Here is a 19,134-nt window from a genome sequence, read left to right as displayed (position 1 = left end):
AATGTGTGGACGTGCATGCCGCGACCAGGCTACGCGGCACGCATGAGCGACATGAGCACGCCACATGACGTGCTTGCATCATGCATGCATGTCACTGCAGAACATTGAGGGGGGCCGGTCCCCTCCTTCAAATTCGGGGGGCCCTTTCCCCTGGGCAAGCAGACAACCAGCAAAAATATGGAAGAGCTCTTAGAGAGCTACAGGGGAAGGAGACCGGTTCAAATGTCCACCTGGCTCACTTTGGGGATGTTGCATTTTTTCAGCCTCACTCAAATCTCTCTGCCTAAGCCACTGGCCTGCTTTGAGCTTGAAAGGAATGACACCACCACCGCCACACAGGCACACACACACACAACCTTCTTGGAGGAAGGGCGTGACAGAAATGTAAAAGGGTGTGAAAGAAATGTGACAAAGGGTGCTTCCTGTCTGTCACATCCCGGAGCTCGATAGCAGAACAATTTGTCTTAATAAAACAGTTTGTCTTGGCGCAGGGTCCGTTTCGACATCAAAGGATCCCAGCCTGGTGACGGCCATCTTCAAGGGAGGGGCCCATAGTTTGGTGGCAGCAGAGCACATGCTCTGCATTGCAGAACGTCCTGGGTTTGAATTCTGCCATCTTCAGGCAGGGCTGAGAATTATCCCTGCCTAAGACCCCGGAGAAGGGACACAGGTGGTGCTGTGGGTTAAACCACAGAGCCTAGGACTTGCCGATCAGAAGGTCGGCGGTTCGAATCCCCATGACGGGGTGAGCTCCCATTGCTCGGTCCCAGCTCCTGCCAACCTAGCAGTTCGAAAGCACGTCAAAGTGCAAGTAGATAAATAGGTACCACTCCAGCGGGAAGGTAAATGGCGTTTCCGTGCGCTGCTCTGGTTTGCCAGAAGCGGCTTAGTCATGCTGGCCACATGACCCGGAAGCTGTACGCCGGCTCCCTCGGCCAATAAAGTGAGATGAGTGCCACAACCCCAGAGTCGGTCACGACTGGACCTAATGGTCAGGGGTCCCTTTACCTTTTTACCTTTAAGACCCCGGAGAGTCAGTGGCAGACCTGGTTGGGAAATGGGTCTGATTTGGTATGAGACTAAATGCTCCTGTTCTATTCAAACACCTGCATTTTTTATTTTATTTTTAAGCAATATAAAAGAGCTGACTTGAAAATATGGGCTTGTTCTGTACCATTTTCCTCCCCGCTTTCCCTTGGCTGAGTTCTCCACCCGTACATACTTCAGTCAGCAGAGCAGGAGACTCTTAATTTCAGGGTTGTGGGTTCAAGTTCCCTGCATTGCACGGGGTTTGGCTAGATGACACTTGTGGTCTCTTCCGAATCTATGATTCTAAATAAAAGGATTCTTGTTTGAAACTTTGCAAAGATGCTGCTGTTGCACTATTCTCTGCTAGTTACCTTCTTGCCTAGGCCTGGAATCCCATCATGCGGGAATATTTATCTTACTGTTGCAGCAGCACAACTGCCGGTGTGTTGCATGCCGCTGCTACATCTTTAATCCCAGTGTGGTATAGTGGTTAAAAGCGGTAGTCTTGCAATCTGGGGAACCGGGTTCGCGTCTCCGCTCCTCCACATGCAGCTGCTGGGTGACCTTGGGCCAGTCACACTTCTATGAAGTCTCTCAGCCTCACTCACCTCACAGAGTGTTTGTTGTGGGGAAGGAAGGGAAAGGAGAATGTTAGCCGCTTTGAGACTCCTTAAAGGGGGTGAAAGGCGGGATATCAAATCCAAACTCTTCTTCTTTACCAGGATCCTGTTGGACTACAGTCCCCATCATCCCTGCCTATTGGTCATGCTTCATGAAGCTGATGGGAGCTGAATTCTAGCAACTTCTGGAAGGCTATAGGTTAGCTAGCCCTGCCATACACAAATATTACTATGATCTCTTTACCCCTTCTCCAGGTAGCCAAAACACATAGGGTCTTATGATACTGTCAGATTTAGAATTGTGGAGCTGGAAGGGACCCCAAGGGTCATCTAGTCCAACCCCCTGCAATGCAGGAATCTCTATTTAAGCATCCATGAGATCCAGCGCCAAGGGCCTTCTGGCGGTTCCCTCCCTGTGAGAAGCAAAGCTACAGGGAACCAGGTAGAGGGCCTTCTCAGTAGTGGCCCCCACCCTGTGGAACGCCCTCCCATCAGATGTCAAGGAGATAAACAACTACCTGGTGTTTAGAAGACATCTGAAGTCAGCCCTGTTTAGGGAAGTTTTTAAGGACTGGTGTTTTTATGTATTTTTAATCTTTGTTGGAAGCCACCCAGAGTGGCTAGGGAAACCTAGCCAGATGGGCGGGGTACAAATATTATTATTATTATTATTATTATTATTATTATTATTATTATTATTATTACAAATGGCCATCCAACCTCCTGGGAAGGAGAGTCCACAGCCTCCTGAGGGAGACCGTTCCACTGTCAAACAACCCTTACTGTCAGAAAGTTCTTCCTCATGTTTAGTCGGAAACTCCTGTCTTGTAACCCGAAACCATTGGCTGGAGTCCTACCCTCCAGAGTAGGAGAAAACATGCTTGCTCCATCTTCCATGTGATATTTGAAGATGGCTATCATCTCTCCTCTCGGTCTCCTCTTTTCTAAGCTAAACCTACCCAGCTCCTTCAACCGTTCCTCATAAGGCTTGGTCATCTTGGTTGCCCTCCTCTGTGCACGTCCCAGCTTGTCAACCCCCTTCTTAAATTGTGGTGCCCAGAATTGAACACAGTATTCCAGGTGTGGTCTGACGAAAGTAGAATAGAGTGGTACTATAACTTCCCTTCACCTGAACACTAAAAAGGTAAAAGTAAAGGACCCCTGGATGATTAAGTCCAGTCAAAGGCATCTACGGGGTTGTGGCGCTCAATTCACTTTCAGGCCAAAGGAGCCAGCGTTTGTCCACAGACAGTTTTCTGGGTCATGTGGCCAGCATGACTAAACCGCTACTGGTGCACGGGTGACCGTGACGAGTGCCAGAGTGCATGGAAATGCTATTTACCTTCCTGCCATGGCGGTACCTATTTATCTACTTCCACTGGCATGCTTTCGAACTGCTAGGTTGGCAGGAGCTGGGACGGAGCTCACCCCATCACGGGGATTCGAACCGCAGACCTTCCGATCAGCAAGCCCAAGAGGCTCAGTGGTTTAGACCACAGCGCCACCCTCATCCAGCATCTGAACACTACACTTCTGTTGATGCAGCCTAGAATAGCATTAGTTCTTTTTTTGCTGCTGCTGCTGCTGCTGCATCACACTGTTGACTCGTGTTCAGATTCTGGTTAACTAAGACCCCAAGATCCTTTCCACATGTACTACAGTTGTACCTCGGAAATCAGACAAAATGCATTCTGGAAATCCATTTGACTTCCAAAATGTTCAGAAAATCATGGCACGGCTTCCGATTGGCTGCAGGAAGCTCCTGCAGCCAATCGGAAGCCTTGGAAGCTGTGTCAGACGTTTGGGTTCCAAAGAATGTTCACAAACCGGAACAATCACTTCCTGGTTTGCGGCGTTTGGAAGCCAAAAAGTTCGACTCACAAGGCATTTGGGATCTAAAGTATGACTGTACTACTAGTGGTGGTGCTAACGGATTTGAACCCCCCCCCAAAAAAAACCCCAAATGCACTTCAAATGGCTGCACCTGTGCTCCCCTCCCAGCTGAAGGAAGCAGCAGTTTTTAGCAGTGAGAGATATGCTGGGCAGACGTGTGATAAAATTATGACCTACAGGCACTCTCTCTTACACACACACAGTCAGGATATAAGACAGCAGATTACTAAGCGCTGGCAGGAGCAGGAGGGGAAGTTGCCGCTTGCAAATGATTCACGGATTGAGTCAGGACAGGTGAGAGATGCCTGCCACTCAGCTTCCGTTTCTTACCCATTCGTTGTTGGAGGGCTAGGCTGGCTGGATGTGGCGTCCATGCGGGAAGCCGAAAAGCATGTTTCATCTGATGACTCATGTACCTTTTATCTGGGAGGCAAAATATTTCCCGCACAAATCACATCTCTCGAGCACAAAGGGCACGATGATTCACAGCGGCAGCATCCGTATGTCAAGAGGTCTCTTGGCAAAGCTCGCCAGAGCCATGCCAGGGGGTGGTGGCCTGGATTAATCCAAGGGCATGGGCTTCCCTGCCCTTCTTATGTTTTGCCCTCTCTTTTACACCATCCTGTTTTTATACATGCAGCTTGTGTGCATATAATGATCTCGGTTTCATGATTATGACCTGGCAATATTTCGTGCATCGTGATAGCTGGTTTTGTTGTTGTTGTTTAGTCGCTTAGTCATGTCCGACTCTTCGTGACCCCATGGACCAGAGCACGCCAGGCACGCCTGTCTTCCACTGCCTCCCACAGTTTGGTCAAACTCACGTTTGTAGCTTCGAGAACACTGTCCAACTGTCTCGTCCTCTGCCATCCCCTTCTCCTTGTGCCCTCCATCTTTCCCAACATCAGGGTCTTTTCCAGGGAGTCTTCTCTTCTCATGAGGTGGCCAAAGTATTGGAGCCTCAGCTTCAGGATCTGTCCTTCCAGTGAGCACTCAGGGCTCATTTCCTTCAGAATGGATAGGTTTGATTTTCTTGCAGTCCATGGGACTCTCAAGAGTCTCCTCCAGCACCATAATTCAAAAGCATCAATTCTTCGGCTATTGGCCTTCTTTATGGTCCAGCTCTCGATAGCTGGTTTAGCTGGTGATGTATCACAATGTTGAAAACCAGATATCGTTCAGATATTGTTGGGCACTGAGCAGGTTCCTTTCCCATCGCAGTGAGAGCATCATCCCTCTGTCTTTGCTCCAGCTCCCCAATACTCTCTGCCTCCACTTTCTAGCCTAGCCCTTCAGTTCTAATCTCTCACATGTGAGCACTGGCACAAAAACACTCTTTCAATCTGCAGAGGCGGCCATTTGTACAAACATCTCAGCCCATCTTCTGCCCCATCAGCTCCACATGACCTTAGGGGCAAGTCCACAAATGACTAAGGAATTTGTAAGGAAATTTCTAAGGAAAGGCTGGTTCGTATCCCAAATAAGGGGATGTTTCCTAAACTGAAAACAGTGGTGATGGTATTTTCTGGGTTCTTGAGGTGGTGATGTCAGAAATCCTTATTTGGCAACTTTCCTACGCTGCCCATTTAAACAAGTCAGGAATAGCTCAGTCGGTAGAGCGTAAGACTCTTAATCTCAGGGTCATGGGTTTGAGCCCCACGTTCAGCAAAAGATTCCTGCATTGCAGGGGGTTGGACTAGATGACCCTTGTGGTCCCTTCCAACTCTATGATTCTGTGAATGCCTATTTTGTCCTTGTAGATGCAGGTTGGCAGTAGGTACTGAACCTGTACCTAATAATGGAGCATCTAGTTGTACCTATTTACCTGGCAATATATTTTGCTCAGTTTGGCACGCAAACCAGGCCGTTGAGCTCCACAGTTAAACAATGCCCCGGGAGAATAAATACTTCTTGCTTATACAATGGTACCTCTGGTTAAGAACTTAATTCGTTCCGGAGGTCCGTTCTTAACCTGAAACTGTTCTTAACCTGAGGTACCGCTTTAGCTAATGGGGCCTCCTGCTGACGCTGCGCCGCTGCCATGCAATTTCTGTTTTCATCCTGAAGCAAAGTTCTTAACCCGAGGTAATATTTCTGGGTTAGCGAAGTCTGTAACCTGAAGCGTATGTAACCCGAGGTACCACTGTATATGGTTGCTGTCCTCAAGTAGTGATACATTCCAGAGATCTGGGAATTTCTTCCCTTTGGATAAGAGAGCACTGGAGAATTAAGAGGCCTTTGCAATGTTGCCTGACATATACAAGAATAGCCGACATGGAGGCATAAGGCAATTTTGGGACCCCATAGCAGATCCCCACAGAGAAAAGAGCCCAAATTCGGCATCTCCCACCTCTCGCCTTCCAATGTGCAGTGTGGGCAGTCTGATAAAGGTAAAGGGACCCCTGACCATTAGGTCCAGTTGTGGCTGACTCTGGGATTGCGGCGCTCATCTCGCTTTATTGGCCATGGGAGCTGGCGTACAGCTTCCAGGTCATGTGGTCAGCATGACTAAGCCACTTCTGGCGAACCAGAGCAGCGCACGGAAATGCCGTTTACCTTCCCGCTGGAGCAGTACCTATTTATCTACTTGTACTTTGATGTGCTTTCGAACTGCTAGGTTGGCAGGAGCAGGGACCAAGCAATGGGAGCTCACCCCATCGCGGGGATTCGAACCGCCGACCTTCTGATCAGCAAGTCCTAGGCTCTGTGGTTTAACCCACAGTGCCACCTGCGTCCCTGGGCAGCCTGGTAGCCCTCCCCTAAATCTCCCTCCTCAGGGAGCCCCAACCATTTGGGATCCATTTGGAAATGTGATATGAGGCATGCAGCTGGCAGGGAAGGGGTTAGAAAATCGATTCATTCCATGTTTGTCCTTTTAGAAACAATACAAGAATGAAAATTCAGGTTGTCCTGCGAAATGTGCACTTCCCCAAATTTTGCAATGCGCTTTTCCAACCAAGTGTGTACATAGATGCATATACTTAGGGTGAAAGTTGCATTGACGTACGTGTTAGTGGAAACAGCAGACAAAGAAGGACAGTGAAGGACAATTGCTTTGCAGAAATGGGTCTATCGGGAGAAACCTGCACTAAAATGCTAGTGAATTTTCACGAGGACGTCCCAAAACAATTGCAAACCCATTAAGAAATGTGGAAGACTGAAACTAAGGTTGGTAAAATGAGAAATTGAGGGGAACCAGAAACCCAGTGGCTGGTCATGAAGTGGGTGCCATGGCAGTTTGGTAAGGACTAGTAACTTGCTCAAGAAATTGAGTACTGTGGAACTTTGGTTTTCGAACATAATCCATTCCAGAAGACTGTTTGAGTTCTGAAATGTTCAAAATCCAAGGCCCAAAGGGCGGTTTGCAAATCTAATAGAAAAAAATGAGAAAAATACAGTGGTACCTCAGCGGAAGCCGTTTGACTTCTGAGGCGCATTCGAAAACGGAAGCATTTACTTCCAAGTTTTCGGCATTTGGAAACCGAAATGTTAGTCAACGGAGACATTTGAAAACTGAGGTAGCACTGTAAAAGGCAGAGCCCCAGATACCAGCGCATATTTTTGGCCCATACGAAGCACACTAAAATGCTAATTCTACATCCAAACTGTCTTTTACCTGTGCGCCCTCATGCATCAGTTCATACCCTCTCTAGTTCATACACATACATTCCATCCATCCATGGCTTTTGTGCTTAATGTTTTCCTCCCGCCTGCCACCTGCCACTGTGAAATGTTCCCTTGGTGCGTTCTTTTGCTTTCTTTCCTTTGTCTAGCGCGAGAGGCGCCTTGCCCACAACATTGAAAAAATACAGCTGTGTTTTTAGAGTGCGGTGTGCCTCTGTGCCAGGATAGGAGTAATATTTTGCTGGAATGGAAGAAACCTCTCCTCACAGAGGACTAGCTACTTCAACAGGCTAGCTGCTGATGCTGCTGTAGTTTCATGCCTGATCAAATTTGATTTGAGTTTAAAGATTGGGGTGGGCAACCTCCGTCCCATGGGCCAAATTCAGCCCTCCAAGACATCTCCCTCTGGTACCTCAGGACTCTCCCCAACAGCCTCCCCTCAGTTACACCATTCCTGCTTCTCACCCTCCGTGAATGTTTTTTTGCCTGACTGGAATGTGGGTTGCTTTTAGAGCTGATGTGTTTTCAATTTTGCGTTGGGGTTAATTTTTTTTACTTCCGTTACGAGCCACCTGGAGCGTTACCAAAGATCAGGAGGGATTAAAATGTTCTTTTTAAAAACAAATGGAAGGAAGAGCAGGCAAAGTGCGCTGCTCCAAATGGAAGCGGTTTGGAGGTCAAGTTGCTGGTGCGAAGTGGTATTTAATTTCCAAAATAAGAAGTGCTGAGTTTCAACTTGCTTGGAAGTTCCGCTTTCCGAGCCAGGAGCTCTTTCCTGGAAACACCAGTCACGGATCAGCAAGGAGGGAAAGGCACCCTAAGGTAAAGGTAAAGGGACCCCTGACCATTAGGTCCATTCGTGGCCGGGTTTGCAGCGCTCATCTCGCTTTACTGGCCGAGGGACCCAGCGTACAGCTTCCGGGTCATGTGGCCAGCATGACTAAGCCACTTCTGGCGAACCAGAGCAGCGCACCCAAAAGCACTTTTCGTCTCTCTCAAAACATGAACTGAGGTGGAATAGACCTAGCATTAAAAAAAACCCCAAGATTTTGTTGTGATGAGCAGTTGCCCAAACTAGGCCCCACAGTGACCAGGTGTCTGGAGAAACCATTTTATGACTCTCCCTGGTTCAGCCACAGCGCTCTGGAAAAAGACAAACTTCTGCATCAAGGACTGCCTTTCCTTGCAGGTTTTTAAAGCAGAGGCTGAACAGCCATGCGGCAGGGATGTTATTTTCCATTTAATATTATACCTTCACATCACCATTATCCACTTTGCCGCCCTGGCTCTGTAGAGCCTATCATCTTCCTTCCCTCCCGCCTCATAGCTTTCGAAAGGAACCTTTATATCATTGCATTTTGTACGTTTTCCAGTTCTAATTACACTCATTACAGAATGGATCAAAATTTAAATAAATATAGAAAGATAGAAAATTTCTCAATACAGGTCTTCGGACAACCCTGCTAGTGATGTTAATTGCTTACAATAATCAATAATCAGATATCATATAAATTTATATAATAATAATAATAATTTATTATTTATACCCCACCCATCTGGCTGAGTTTCCTCAGCCACTCTGGGCGGCTCCCAATCGAGTGTTAAAAACAATACAGCATTAAATATTAAAAACTTCCCTAAACAGGGCTGCCTTCATATGTCTTTTAAAGATAGGATAGCTGCTTATTTCCTTCACATCTGAAGGGAGGGTGTTCCACAGGGCGGGTGCCACTACTGAGAAGGCCCTCTGTCTGGTTCCCTGTAACCTCACTTCTCACAATGAGGGAACCGCCAGAAGGCCCTCAGCGCTGGACCTCAGTGTCCGGGCTGAAGGATGGGGGTGGAGACACTCCTTCAGGTATACAGGACCGAGGCCGTTAGGGCTAGGGCTTTAAAGGTCAGCACCAACACTTTGAATTGTGCTTGGAAACGTACTGAGAGCCAATGCAGATCTCTCAGGACCGATGTTATGTGGTCCCGGCAGCCGCCCCCAGTCACCAGTCTAGCTGCCGCATTCTGGATTAATTGCAGTTTCTGGGTCACCTTCAAAGGTAGCTCCACATAGAGCACATTGCAGTAGTCCAAGCGAGAGATAACTAGGGAGATAATTTACTCCAATCCTTTTGGAATACTTGATCGTGCTGGTTTTGGATTTTTCCTGTCAGCTTCGCCAGTTCTGCAAAGTCCATCATCTTCATCTGCCACTCTTCTTTCGCCAGTACTTTTTGTTGTTTCCATTTGGGGGCTAAAAGAATTCTTGTCGCAGTTGTTGCATACATAAACATTCTTTTATCTTCCCTTGGTATCTCTTTGCCCACTATACCCAGTAAAAAGGCTTCTGGTTTTTTTTAACAGAAGTGGGTTTTTTTTAAAAAAAAGTATTTTGTTAAAAAAATACTTTTGTTAAAAAACCAACTCTACAATTCTATGATTCTGTGAAGTATTTTTCCCCAAGACGGGGAGTCCTTTCCGTGAAAAGCATACCATCTCTTCCAAATTATGTTGCAGCCGTGGTTTCTCATTGTGAGCAAGTGCTCCCCTTCCACTGACTCTAATTCAATAATTATTATTATTGTTATTTATTCTCCCTTTCTTCAGGCTGCTTGCTGGAGCTCCTCGCGATACGGCTACAGGGATGGAGAACGCCACGCGAATGGGCGCCATGTATGCTTGCCCTCTGACAGCGGCCACTGATGACTGCGAGAAGGTGGACATCAAGGTGAAAAGTACGTGGGCATGTGCAAAGGAGAGCCCCCCCCCGCTAGATTCACAAAATGTTTATGGGTATGAGTACCCCTGCATCCCCCCAGAAAAAAAGCCCTGATTATTATTATTGCAAATGAAGTGATAAACAGCAAGCCCTGATTATTCCTCTGTTGGTTCCTGTTAGGTTTCCAGATGAAACTTGCTTGAAGTTGCTTATCAATTATCAGGATATCTCTTTGCTCTGTAGTGCCTAAAGCTTTGATTACTTGTTTCAAACAAGATCCATTCATATGTGATTTTTATCTTCCTTCCTTCCTTCCTTCCTTCCTTCCTTCCTTCCTTCCTTCCTTCCTTCCTTCTGTCCACTTATATACTGCTTATATTCCAGAACAACTTCCAAGTGGTTTATAACTATTAAATTAATCCATAATTAAACTATACAATAGCATCTGTCTTTCTGCAGTTTTGAAAACTGTATCCCTTTTTTGTGTGAAGCCTAGGTCTAAAGGACTTGTAGCCCTTCAGATGTTGAACCACAGTTTCATATATATATATATATATATATATAATTTTTATTAGTTTTTTTAACATATCATTTTCAACAGTAATTAAACATACTTTTACATCTTATTCAAATTTTTGACTTCCATCAATCCTGTCTGAAAATTTCCCAGTCTAATCTCTCAGTATGCATTTCTTATCTTCCCTATTACATTTCAAACACATAACCAATATCTTATTCTACTTTGTAACACACTGTTTCCATGTTGGCCAGGGAGGTTGAAATTCCTGCAGCATCTGGGTGGCCACAGATTCCCCACCTGCGCCTTAAAGGACCTGGCAATAATCATTTGCACATTTATGGGGGAGGAAGTCCTATTCCACTCAATGGGACTTACTTCTGAGTAGGCATGCATAGGATTGCATGGCAGGGGTGTTTGGAACATGGTGGGAAGGTGGATTGTGTCCTAACTGCATTTCTCCCTTTTTTGCCCCTCTGTTCTCCCCTCAGGCGACCCCCACAGTAATATTGTTGAAGACATGTGGTTGGGGGTGACGATAGCAAGCCAGAGAGAGTCTTCTGGGAGAGTGATGGTGAGTAGTTTGTATTTATGGGGCAGGGAGCATTTCCATGGCAGGGATGGGGAACCCGGTGCTGCCTGGATGTTGTTGAGCTTCTTCTTCTTTGATGATCACTTGTAGACAAGTAAGATCATCTTCCATGAGCACAGTTTTAAAAGTGAGTCTGTAAGTGACTGTGGAGGCCAATTCTGGATCCACACGTCCTTCCACAGTGGGGACATAGGTTTCCGGGCAGGAGTTGATCACGGTGAGGGTTTGCCAAGCGCACCTTCCTCTTAGCGCGTTTCTCCCTTTTTTCCTGATTTCAAGCATCTTCAAAGCCCATGACACCTTTGGTAAAAGCTGTTCTCCAACTGGAGCGTCCGCAGGCCAGTGTTTCCCAGTTGTCAGTCTTTATACTACATTTTTAAGATTTGCCTTGAAAGAGTCTTTAAACCTCTTTTGTTGACCTCCAGCATTACGCTTACCATTTTAAAGTTTGGAGTAGAGTAGTTGTTTTGGAAGACGATAATCAGGTATCCCTACAACATGACCAGTCCAAAGAAGTTGTAGTTTGACACTGGTGACTGTTCCTTCTTCCAGTACACTTCCTAGGTGATGTGCAAGATACCATCCATCTGTTAAAATGCTGCTAGGATGGCATGCCCAGTCCAAGGTGGGTCAGAAGCTTTTGGCAAAACTACATGTTACACTTGGCATGAGGCTGTCACCCCAAAATGGCCCGCCAAATCCAGTTCCTTTCCTCTCCCCTGTTAAAATGATGGATGACCCCTATTGGCATTCATTTTTCTCCCATATTTGCTCCATTGCCTTGGTTCTCATGGGCATTATAGCTCTAAGGGTGGATTCAAAATGGTAACACTGTTTTCAGAGTTGGCTCCTATGATAGAACCCCATGACAGAGGGCCATGGCAGGTCTGCACATTCGTGGCTGAGGACGGGAGATGGCACATCAACTACATGAAATATTCTTCGCATTGATTTTAAATTGCATTTTAAAAAAATATTGTATTGTACAGTGGTACCTTTGGTTACATACGCTTCAGGTTACATACGCTCCAGGTTACACACTCTGCTAACCCAGAAATAGTACCTCGGGTTAAGAACTTTGCTTCAGGATGAGAACAGAAATCGTGCTCCGGCTGCGCAGCAGCAGCAGGAGGCCCCATTAGCTAAAGTGGTGCTTCAAGTTAAGAACAGTTTCAGGTTAAGAACGGACCTTCGGAACGAATTAAGTACTTAACCCGAGGTACCACTGTATTTCATTTCTTTTTTTAATTTTAATTTTTATTATTAGTTTTATTAAATATTACAAGGTAAATAAAACAGAAAAATCAAAACAAATTCCATGCATAACAATATAAACACAATTGTCTACATATTTACCAAATGCAGACTAAAGAAGAAGAAAAAAGAAAAGAAAGAGGAAAAAAGAAAGAAAAAAAACCTACTTTCCATTATCAATAGTACCAAATTTATACTTTAAACATTACATTTTAAAAATCCTAGTTAAAATATTATAAAAGACTTCCACCGCATTTACCACACGTCTCTTAATTTCTAGTTCACATTTACATCTGTTCTTCAGTCACTTCCTTTCCTTAAGTTCTTTCATAGTCCATCAATTCTTTGTATTCTTTATATTCTTCACAAGGTTAGTCTAAGCACAACCAAACTTTCGTATTTGAGCCCTGCTTGTGTAATTATTCGTTTAGACAATCCCATAAAGATATAATAATAATAATAATAATAATAATAATAATAATAATAATAATAATACAGTGGTACCTCGGGTTACGTACGCTTCAGGTTACATACGCTTCAAGTTACAGACTCTGCTAACCCAGAAATAGTACCTCGGGTTAAGAACTTTGCTTCAGGATGAGAACAGAAATCGTGCTCCGGTGGCGCAGCAGCAGCAGGAGGCCCCATTAGCTAAAGTGGTGCTTCAGGTTAAGAACAATTTCAAGTTAAGAACGGACCTCCGGAACGAATTAAGTACTTAACCCGAGGTACCACTGTAATTGGGACGCGGGTGGCGCTGTGGGTAAAAGCCTCAGCGCCTAGGGCTTGCCGATCGAAAGGTCGGCGGTTCGAATCCCCGCGGCGGGGTGCGCTCCCGTTGCTCGGTCCCAGCGCCTGCCAACCTAGCAGTTCGAAAGCACTCCTGGGTGCAAGTAGATAAATAGGGACCGCTTACTGGCGGGAAGGTAAACGGCGTTTCCGTGTGCTGCGCTGGCTCGCCAGATGCAGCTTTGTCACGCTGGCCACGTGACCCGGAAGTGTCTCCGGACAGCGCTGGCCCCTGGCCTCTTAAGTGAGATGGGCGCACAACCCCAGAGTCTGTCAAGACTGGCCCGTACGGGCAGGGGTACCTTTACCTTTACCTTTTTACCACTGTAATAAATATTGTATTGTATTTCATTGTATTGCAGTATACAACATATATACAATGCTGCACAATATACATGAAATAAAAGATGCATCCATAATACAACTAAAAATAATACAGCAACTAAGTACATTACAAATTCCACAAGAGGTGGGAAAATCAGTAAGTGGACCACCAAGACCCTCTGTAATTTCCAAGTGGTCTGAGTGGGGGAGTTTGGGAACCAGTGGGTCGGACCCACTAAGAACCCCACTTTTCTTTCCTGCTCCTTCCCAAATATTGCAAGCAGGATAAAGCTGCCTCTATGCACATCCATAAGATCTTCAGGAACCTGCTACTAACTGGCCCTCCGTTTCCTGGTACATCTTAGATAACATCCTCCCGACTTCTGCCCCAAAGCCCTTCGCATCCTTGAATCTTTCCCAGTAGCTATTTTGATCCTCTGCCTCATCAGCGCCTTCAAATGGTTTAAAAACAAACATAAAAACCCCCACCAATCTCCACTGGCATTTGCTGAAATTCAAGAAATAGCTTTGGGCAGTGGCAGCCAGACGGCCAGGCACCTTGGAGATCAGAATGCAGGTGCCAGTTCTTTTTTGCTTTATAAGAAAATGCCAGCAGTAATTCCTTTTCGGGTGGGTTTAAGTTTCTTGAGAAGCTTGCTGCCTCTTTTCCATTCCTTTCCCTGGCTTATTGGATACATTACTAGTTTTGTCATCCACTGTCTCCATTGTGGTCCCTTGCAGCTAATTTTATCCTGGGTTCGGCCAGGAATTTGTTTTCCTTGTCAATCACAAGTCCTAGAATACTCTGAGTTTCTCTGAGCATGTACAGAGCGCTCTTGACAACATCGTGGAATTAGAAAGCATGCGCAGAGTGCCTATCCCTTGCTACTGAGTAATCACAGCCAGCTCAGGATGGGAGTTGGACGTGATGGCCAGAGCCGTTCGATGGTCGGATTCACTTGGAAGGTAGTGGGCTCTGGAGCTGCGAATAATAATAATAATAATAATAATAATAATAATAATAATAATTTTATAAATAAAATTTATAAATAAAAATATTTATACCCCGCCCTCCCCAGCCAAGGTGGCTAACAACCAATAATAAAAACAAGTTGAATGAATACAAGTTAAAAACAAGATTAAAATACAACATTAAAACATTAAAACATTTAAATGACTATCAGACTTTGGAAAGCTGGTACCACTGAATCAGGTTCCTAAATTTGTTGGATTAATTAAACTAATGTCAAGGCTTCAGAGAATCCTATCCCTTCCCACGATGGGATGCCAAGAAGCAAACAACAACAACAACAACAACAGGAGTTCTTACCAAGTGGTTTATTCAATAGTCACAGAGAGAGACAAAGGAATGCTGTCTCTCTTAGATAATGCTGTTGCTCCAAGTAAAGTCCCACCCTCTCAGTCCCTCCTATTCTACATCACCCTTGTGTTGGTTGATCTGTGTTTTCTGCCTCTGAGCTTTCTCTTCTACTACCCCCAATGACCTTATGGTCCTGGGAGAAGGGGGGTCAGGAATATTCTCCAAGGACACTGAGTCTGTCGGCTGTCTCTCCCCTGGTGCTTTTTCTTCCTGCTGTTCCTCTTCCAATATTTCCAAGCTCCTCCCCTCTGCAGCCTCTGAACTATGCCCTTCGGCAAACCGTTGTTCTAAATCTATACTGTCCTCCTCTTCTCAGGAAGTTGCAGGAAGGGGGGGTGGGGAGTTCCCACCATTCCTCCTCAGTCCAGCCCCTGACAACTAAATAGTTTCAATTGAACTCTGAATAAATGTGCAATTGCCATATTTTTCCATGTATAAGACTAGGTCCCCCCCCCTAAAAAATAATGTCAAAATTTAGGGGCCGTCCTATACACGGATAGTGTCCCCCCCCCATTTTCTTAAATCTGACTCTCCCAAAATAGGGGGCATCTTATACATGGGGGCATCTTATAGACGAAAATATACGGTAATTGCTCCAGCTTTGAATTTCGTTGTGTCGTTATCTTCTTTAGTGAGTCGTGCAAGCCGCTGTTCTGAATGACGCTCTTTATAGGGTAGGGGCCACTGGGAATAAATTTAGGGAACTAAGGTAAAGGTGACCCAAAAATGTTTGGGAACCTTAGGCTATGGAAAGGTTTTCAGTGCTAAAGCTGTGTATGCATGGACCGTGCATACATATCTCCAAAGTACCTGGAATCATGGGTATGGCATACTCTCCAACCGTCCCTATTTTCCTGGGATATTTCCAGAATTACAGGAGCCATCTGGGCTTCTGAATTTGATCCCAGAATGTCCTGGGGGTGAGCTAGAGCTTGCAGTAGTGCCGTGATCTTGCGTGAGCCAGCTGACTCACACAGCACCGACAGAAACACATCCCAATTGCTGTCAAGAGAATATTGAAGGCTATGGAATGGACTTAGAAAGGCAGAAAGTGTCCTGAGTTCAGCCTACACTCAAGTAGGACCCTGGCAGAGACACATGCCCGACTGGCATGTTCTCTCCCTCCTGGTCGATCGTTCGGGAGCTCCAAGAGCTTTCTTCAGCCCAAACATCACAGCGACCGATGCCAACCAACACCAGCACACTTAGGGATCCGCAGAGTTTGTGCAACTTGCGTAACAAAACTCAGCAACTCAGCATTTTGGCTAATCTACTTTATTTACATATAAACACACACGGAGCACTGCAACATGGCTCCCTCTCTCTCTAGCATCAGACAGCAAAGAGAAAAAAGAACAAAGGACAATAGTCCCACTTCACGGAACACAGTAACACAAACATCCTGTCTTCGTCACTTCCCACTCTGTGGAGTTAAAACATATACCGTCATGAATGACAACAATCCCATGACTGCAATCATGGAGCAGGAATTCTAACAGAAAGCGTGCCTTCGAGGAAAGGCCGGAGCCTCACCCCACCCCGTTTCGGCGCAAACTAAAGCCATGTCTGCTTGACTTTGCTAGGCCTGTGCCCACCGGTACACCCGAGTCTTGTGGGCTGGCAACGAAGACCAGAGGCGCATGGTTGGGAAATGCTACGTCCACGGAAACAACCTACAACTTCAGGAGCAGGATGAATGGCAGCATTTCCACAACGAGATGTGCAACACCAACAGCGACTCGGACGTAACGGGCATGTGTCAGATGGGCATCAGCGGTGGCTTCACCGCCAACAGCATTTATTTCGGAGCCCCCGGTGCTTTCAACTGGCAAGGTTTGTGACACTTCCTCAGCCCCTCCTTCCTGTGTCGCCATGTAAATGTGTGGCTTAATGGGGTAATTCAGCCAGAGACAAAACCAAGCAGGTGGGAAATTGCCAAAAGCACATTCATTCGCAGGCCATATACAGTCATACCTCAGAAGTCGAACAGGATCCGTTCTGGAAGTCCGTTCGACTTCCAAAATGCTTGACTTCCAAAGCTCAACTTCTGATTGGCTGCTGGAAGCCAATCACCCCACACCTTGCAGAGATGGGCCGACGCTACCGACAGGCCCTGCACCCCTTGGCAACATCCAAAGGCCCTGATCCACTAGGTGCTGGGGTGGATTGCACCCTGTGCCTTGCAGAGTCAGGCCCAGGCTGCCAACGCGCCCAGCAGTGGCAGCAGCAACAAGCAGCTCTGGCTCGCCCAGACCTACCCATTGCTGTTCCACCACCGCATTTACCTGACCTGGCTCTGCTGGTCAAAGTAGAGCCCTCTCCCTCCAGAAACAAACCAGGACTGCTCCAAGAAAACACACGTTTGTGATTGGCCAAGCAGATAGGCAGCCATTTGGGGAGGGGAGAACATTTCCCCCCCTCTTCACTTCTCACTTCCCTCTGTGGCCCCCTGACCTTGTGCTATAGCCCCCCATTTACACACTTTTCACCTGCGGCCCCCTTGGAATATCCTGGGGGACCCCAGGGGTCCATATGGGTGGGGAACACTGATCTAGACTGTTTTTTGGACTACAGTTCCCATCATCCCTGACCACTGGTCCTGCTAGCTAGGGATGATGGGAGTTGTAGTCCAAAAAACGGCTGGAGACCCAGGTTTGGGAAACTCTGAACTAGAGATTTTTTTTCAAAAAAAATGAGAAGCAGACAAACTGAAACGGACAGAATCGCCCATCCCTAAATAAGCCCTGTCCAATTGCATCTTTTCCTTGTGGTCAATGACCGGTGTTAAATAAGCCCCATTAAATTCAGTGGGATTTACTTCTGGGTGGACGCGGTCAGGAATGCAGCCTTACCTGGTAAACTAAATGATGAAATAAAAGCGGCCGCGCAGAGCCCAGATGAGGGGAAGACATGTGCTCTCCTTTTCTTCTGTGTTTAGAGCCCCTGAACCTCCGCATACACGTCTGGGTTCTGAAACACAGGGAATAGCATCCAGGCAGGATTCAAACCCAGGACCTCTCTCTCTGGAAAAGCTAGTGGCTCAATAGACACCGGGTGGAAGGGAGCGGTGGGTCTCTTTGTCTGTGTTGAGTTAAAATGTCGCAACTTTCCTCTTTCTGGCATAGGAACCGATTACATGATCCTTCGAGGGGACCGGGAATGGGACCAGCAAGATTACTCGTATCCAGATCAGAAGTACAGCTACAGCTATTTGGGTAACTGCAACCGATATGGTTTTTCCTGGTCCGCTGCCCTGTTTGCCTGCCTACATCTCCCTTCTTTCCTCACTCGCATACAAACATGGTGATAGGATCACCCCCCCAACCTAGCTAAGATTTCTTAACGCATGAGTTTCCTGCAGCCAATCAGAAGCCGTGCTTTGGTTTCTGAACGTTTTGGAAGTCAAACGGACTTCCGGAATAGATTCTATTTGACTTCCAAGGCATAGGACTGGAAGACAGTGAGTGAGAATTATGTTTTTGGAAAGGAGGTAATCAGGATAAGAAGGAACTCATGCACTTCCCCTTGTATCTATAGGCTACACAGTCGAAGCAAGAACTGAGGTTCTGCGCAAAAACGAGACCACCTTAGTCAGTGGGGCCCCTCGGTTTAACCACACGGGAGCCGTCTTCCTGATGGCAGCGGACAGCGCCACGACCCTTCAGAGGAAACTGATTATCTACGGGGAGCAAGTGGGCTCCTATTTTGGCAGTTCCATTGCTCTGGCTGACCTCAACAATGACGGGTGAGTCTGCTGGCCATCAAAGCCAATGGGAAGCAATGTCTCGTTTGCCCAGCAGAGCAGCTGTGATCACACCTCTCTCTCTCTCTTTCTCTCTTCCTGTCGGTAGATGGCAGGACTTGATTGTCGGAGCACCCTACTACTTTGACCGGAAAGAGGAGAAGGGTGGGGCCGTCTACGTCTACATGAACCTGGGGGGAACGTTCCACAGCAGCCCCAACATCACCCTGACAGGGCCCAGCAGCTCTGCCTTTGGCCTGGCCGTGGCCAACATTGGAGACGTCGATAAGGATGATTTCCAAGGTGGGGATGCTTCCTCCTTCGACTGTTGCCCCCATACCTACATTACTGGAAATGCATTCTGTTAGGGGACATTGCTTTGCAACAATGTGCATTTTGGGGGGAAATGCAAATAAAATGTATTTATACAGTGCTACGGTGGTGCTGTGGGTTAAACCACAGAGCCTAGGACTTGCCGATCAGAAGGTCGGCAGTTCGAATCCCCGAGACGGGGTGGGCTCCCGTTGCTCGGTCCCTGCTCCTGCCAACCTAGCAGTTCGAAAGCATGTCAAAGTGCAAGTAGATAAATAGGTACCGCTACGGCGGAAAGGTAAATGGCATTTCCGTGCGCTGCTCTGGTTCGCCAGAAGCGGCTTAGT

The 19,134-nt window shown here is 46.6% G+C and overlaps 1 protein-coding gene across 2 annotated transcripts in view; it reads left to right on the top strand.

Annotated features, from left to right (window-relative positions):
- ITGA3 (integrin subunit alpha 3) overlaps nt 1-19,134 on the top strand; it is an 83,521-nt gene that overhangs the window by 35,804 nt on the left and 28,583 nt on the right. For both annotated transcript variants that reach the window (XR_008327250.1, XM_053361333.1), the window contains exons 2-7: nt 9,765-9,892; nt 10,885-10,967; nt 16,317-16,566; nt 17,859-17,948; nt 18,271-18,478; nt 18,585-18,778. Coding sequence is in view for 1 of the 2 variants with exons in the window: in XM_053361333.1 (XP_053217308.1) it covers nt 9,765-9,892; nt 10,885-10,967; nt 16,317-16,566; nt 17,859-17,948; nt 18,271-18,478; nt 18,585-18,778 (953 nt within the window). In the remaining variant the exon portion in view is untranslated. The remainder of the gene's footprint in view (nt 1-9,764; nt 9,893-10,884; nt 10,968-16,316; nt 16,567-17,858; nt 17,949-18,270; nt 18,479-18,584; nt 18,779-19,134) is intronic.

Source organism: Podarcis raffonei, chromosome 13 (genome assembly GCF_027172205.1).
Source record: "Podarcis raffonei isolate rPodRaf1 chromosome 13, rPodRaf1.pri, whole genome shotgun sequence".
Taxonomy (NCBI): domain Eukaryota; kingdom Metazoa; phylum Chordata; class Lepidosauria; order Squamata; family Lacertidae; genus Podarcis; species Podarcis raffonei.
This window is presented reverse-complemented; position numbering and strand designations above follow the sequence as displayed.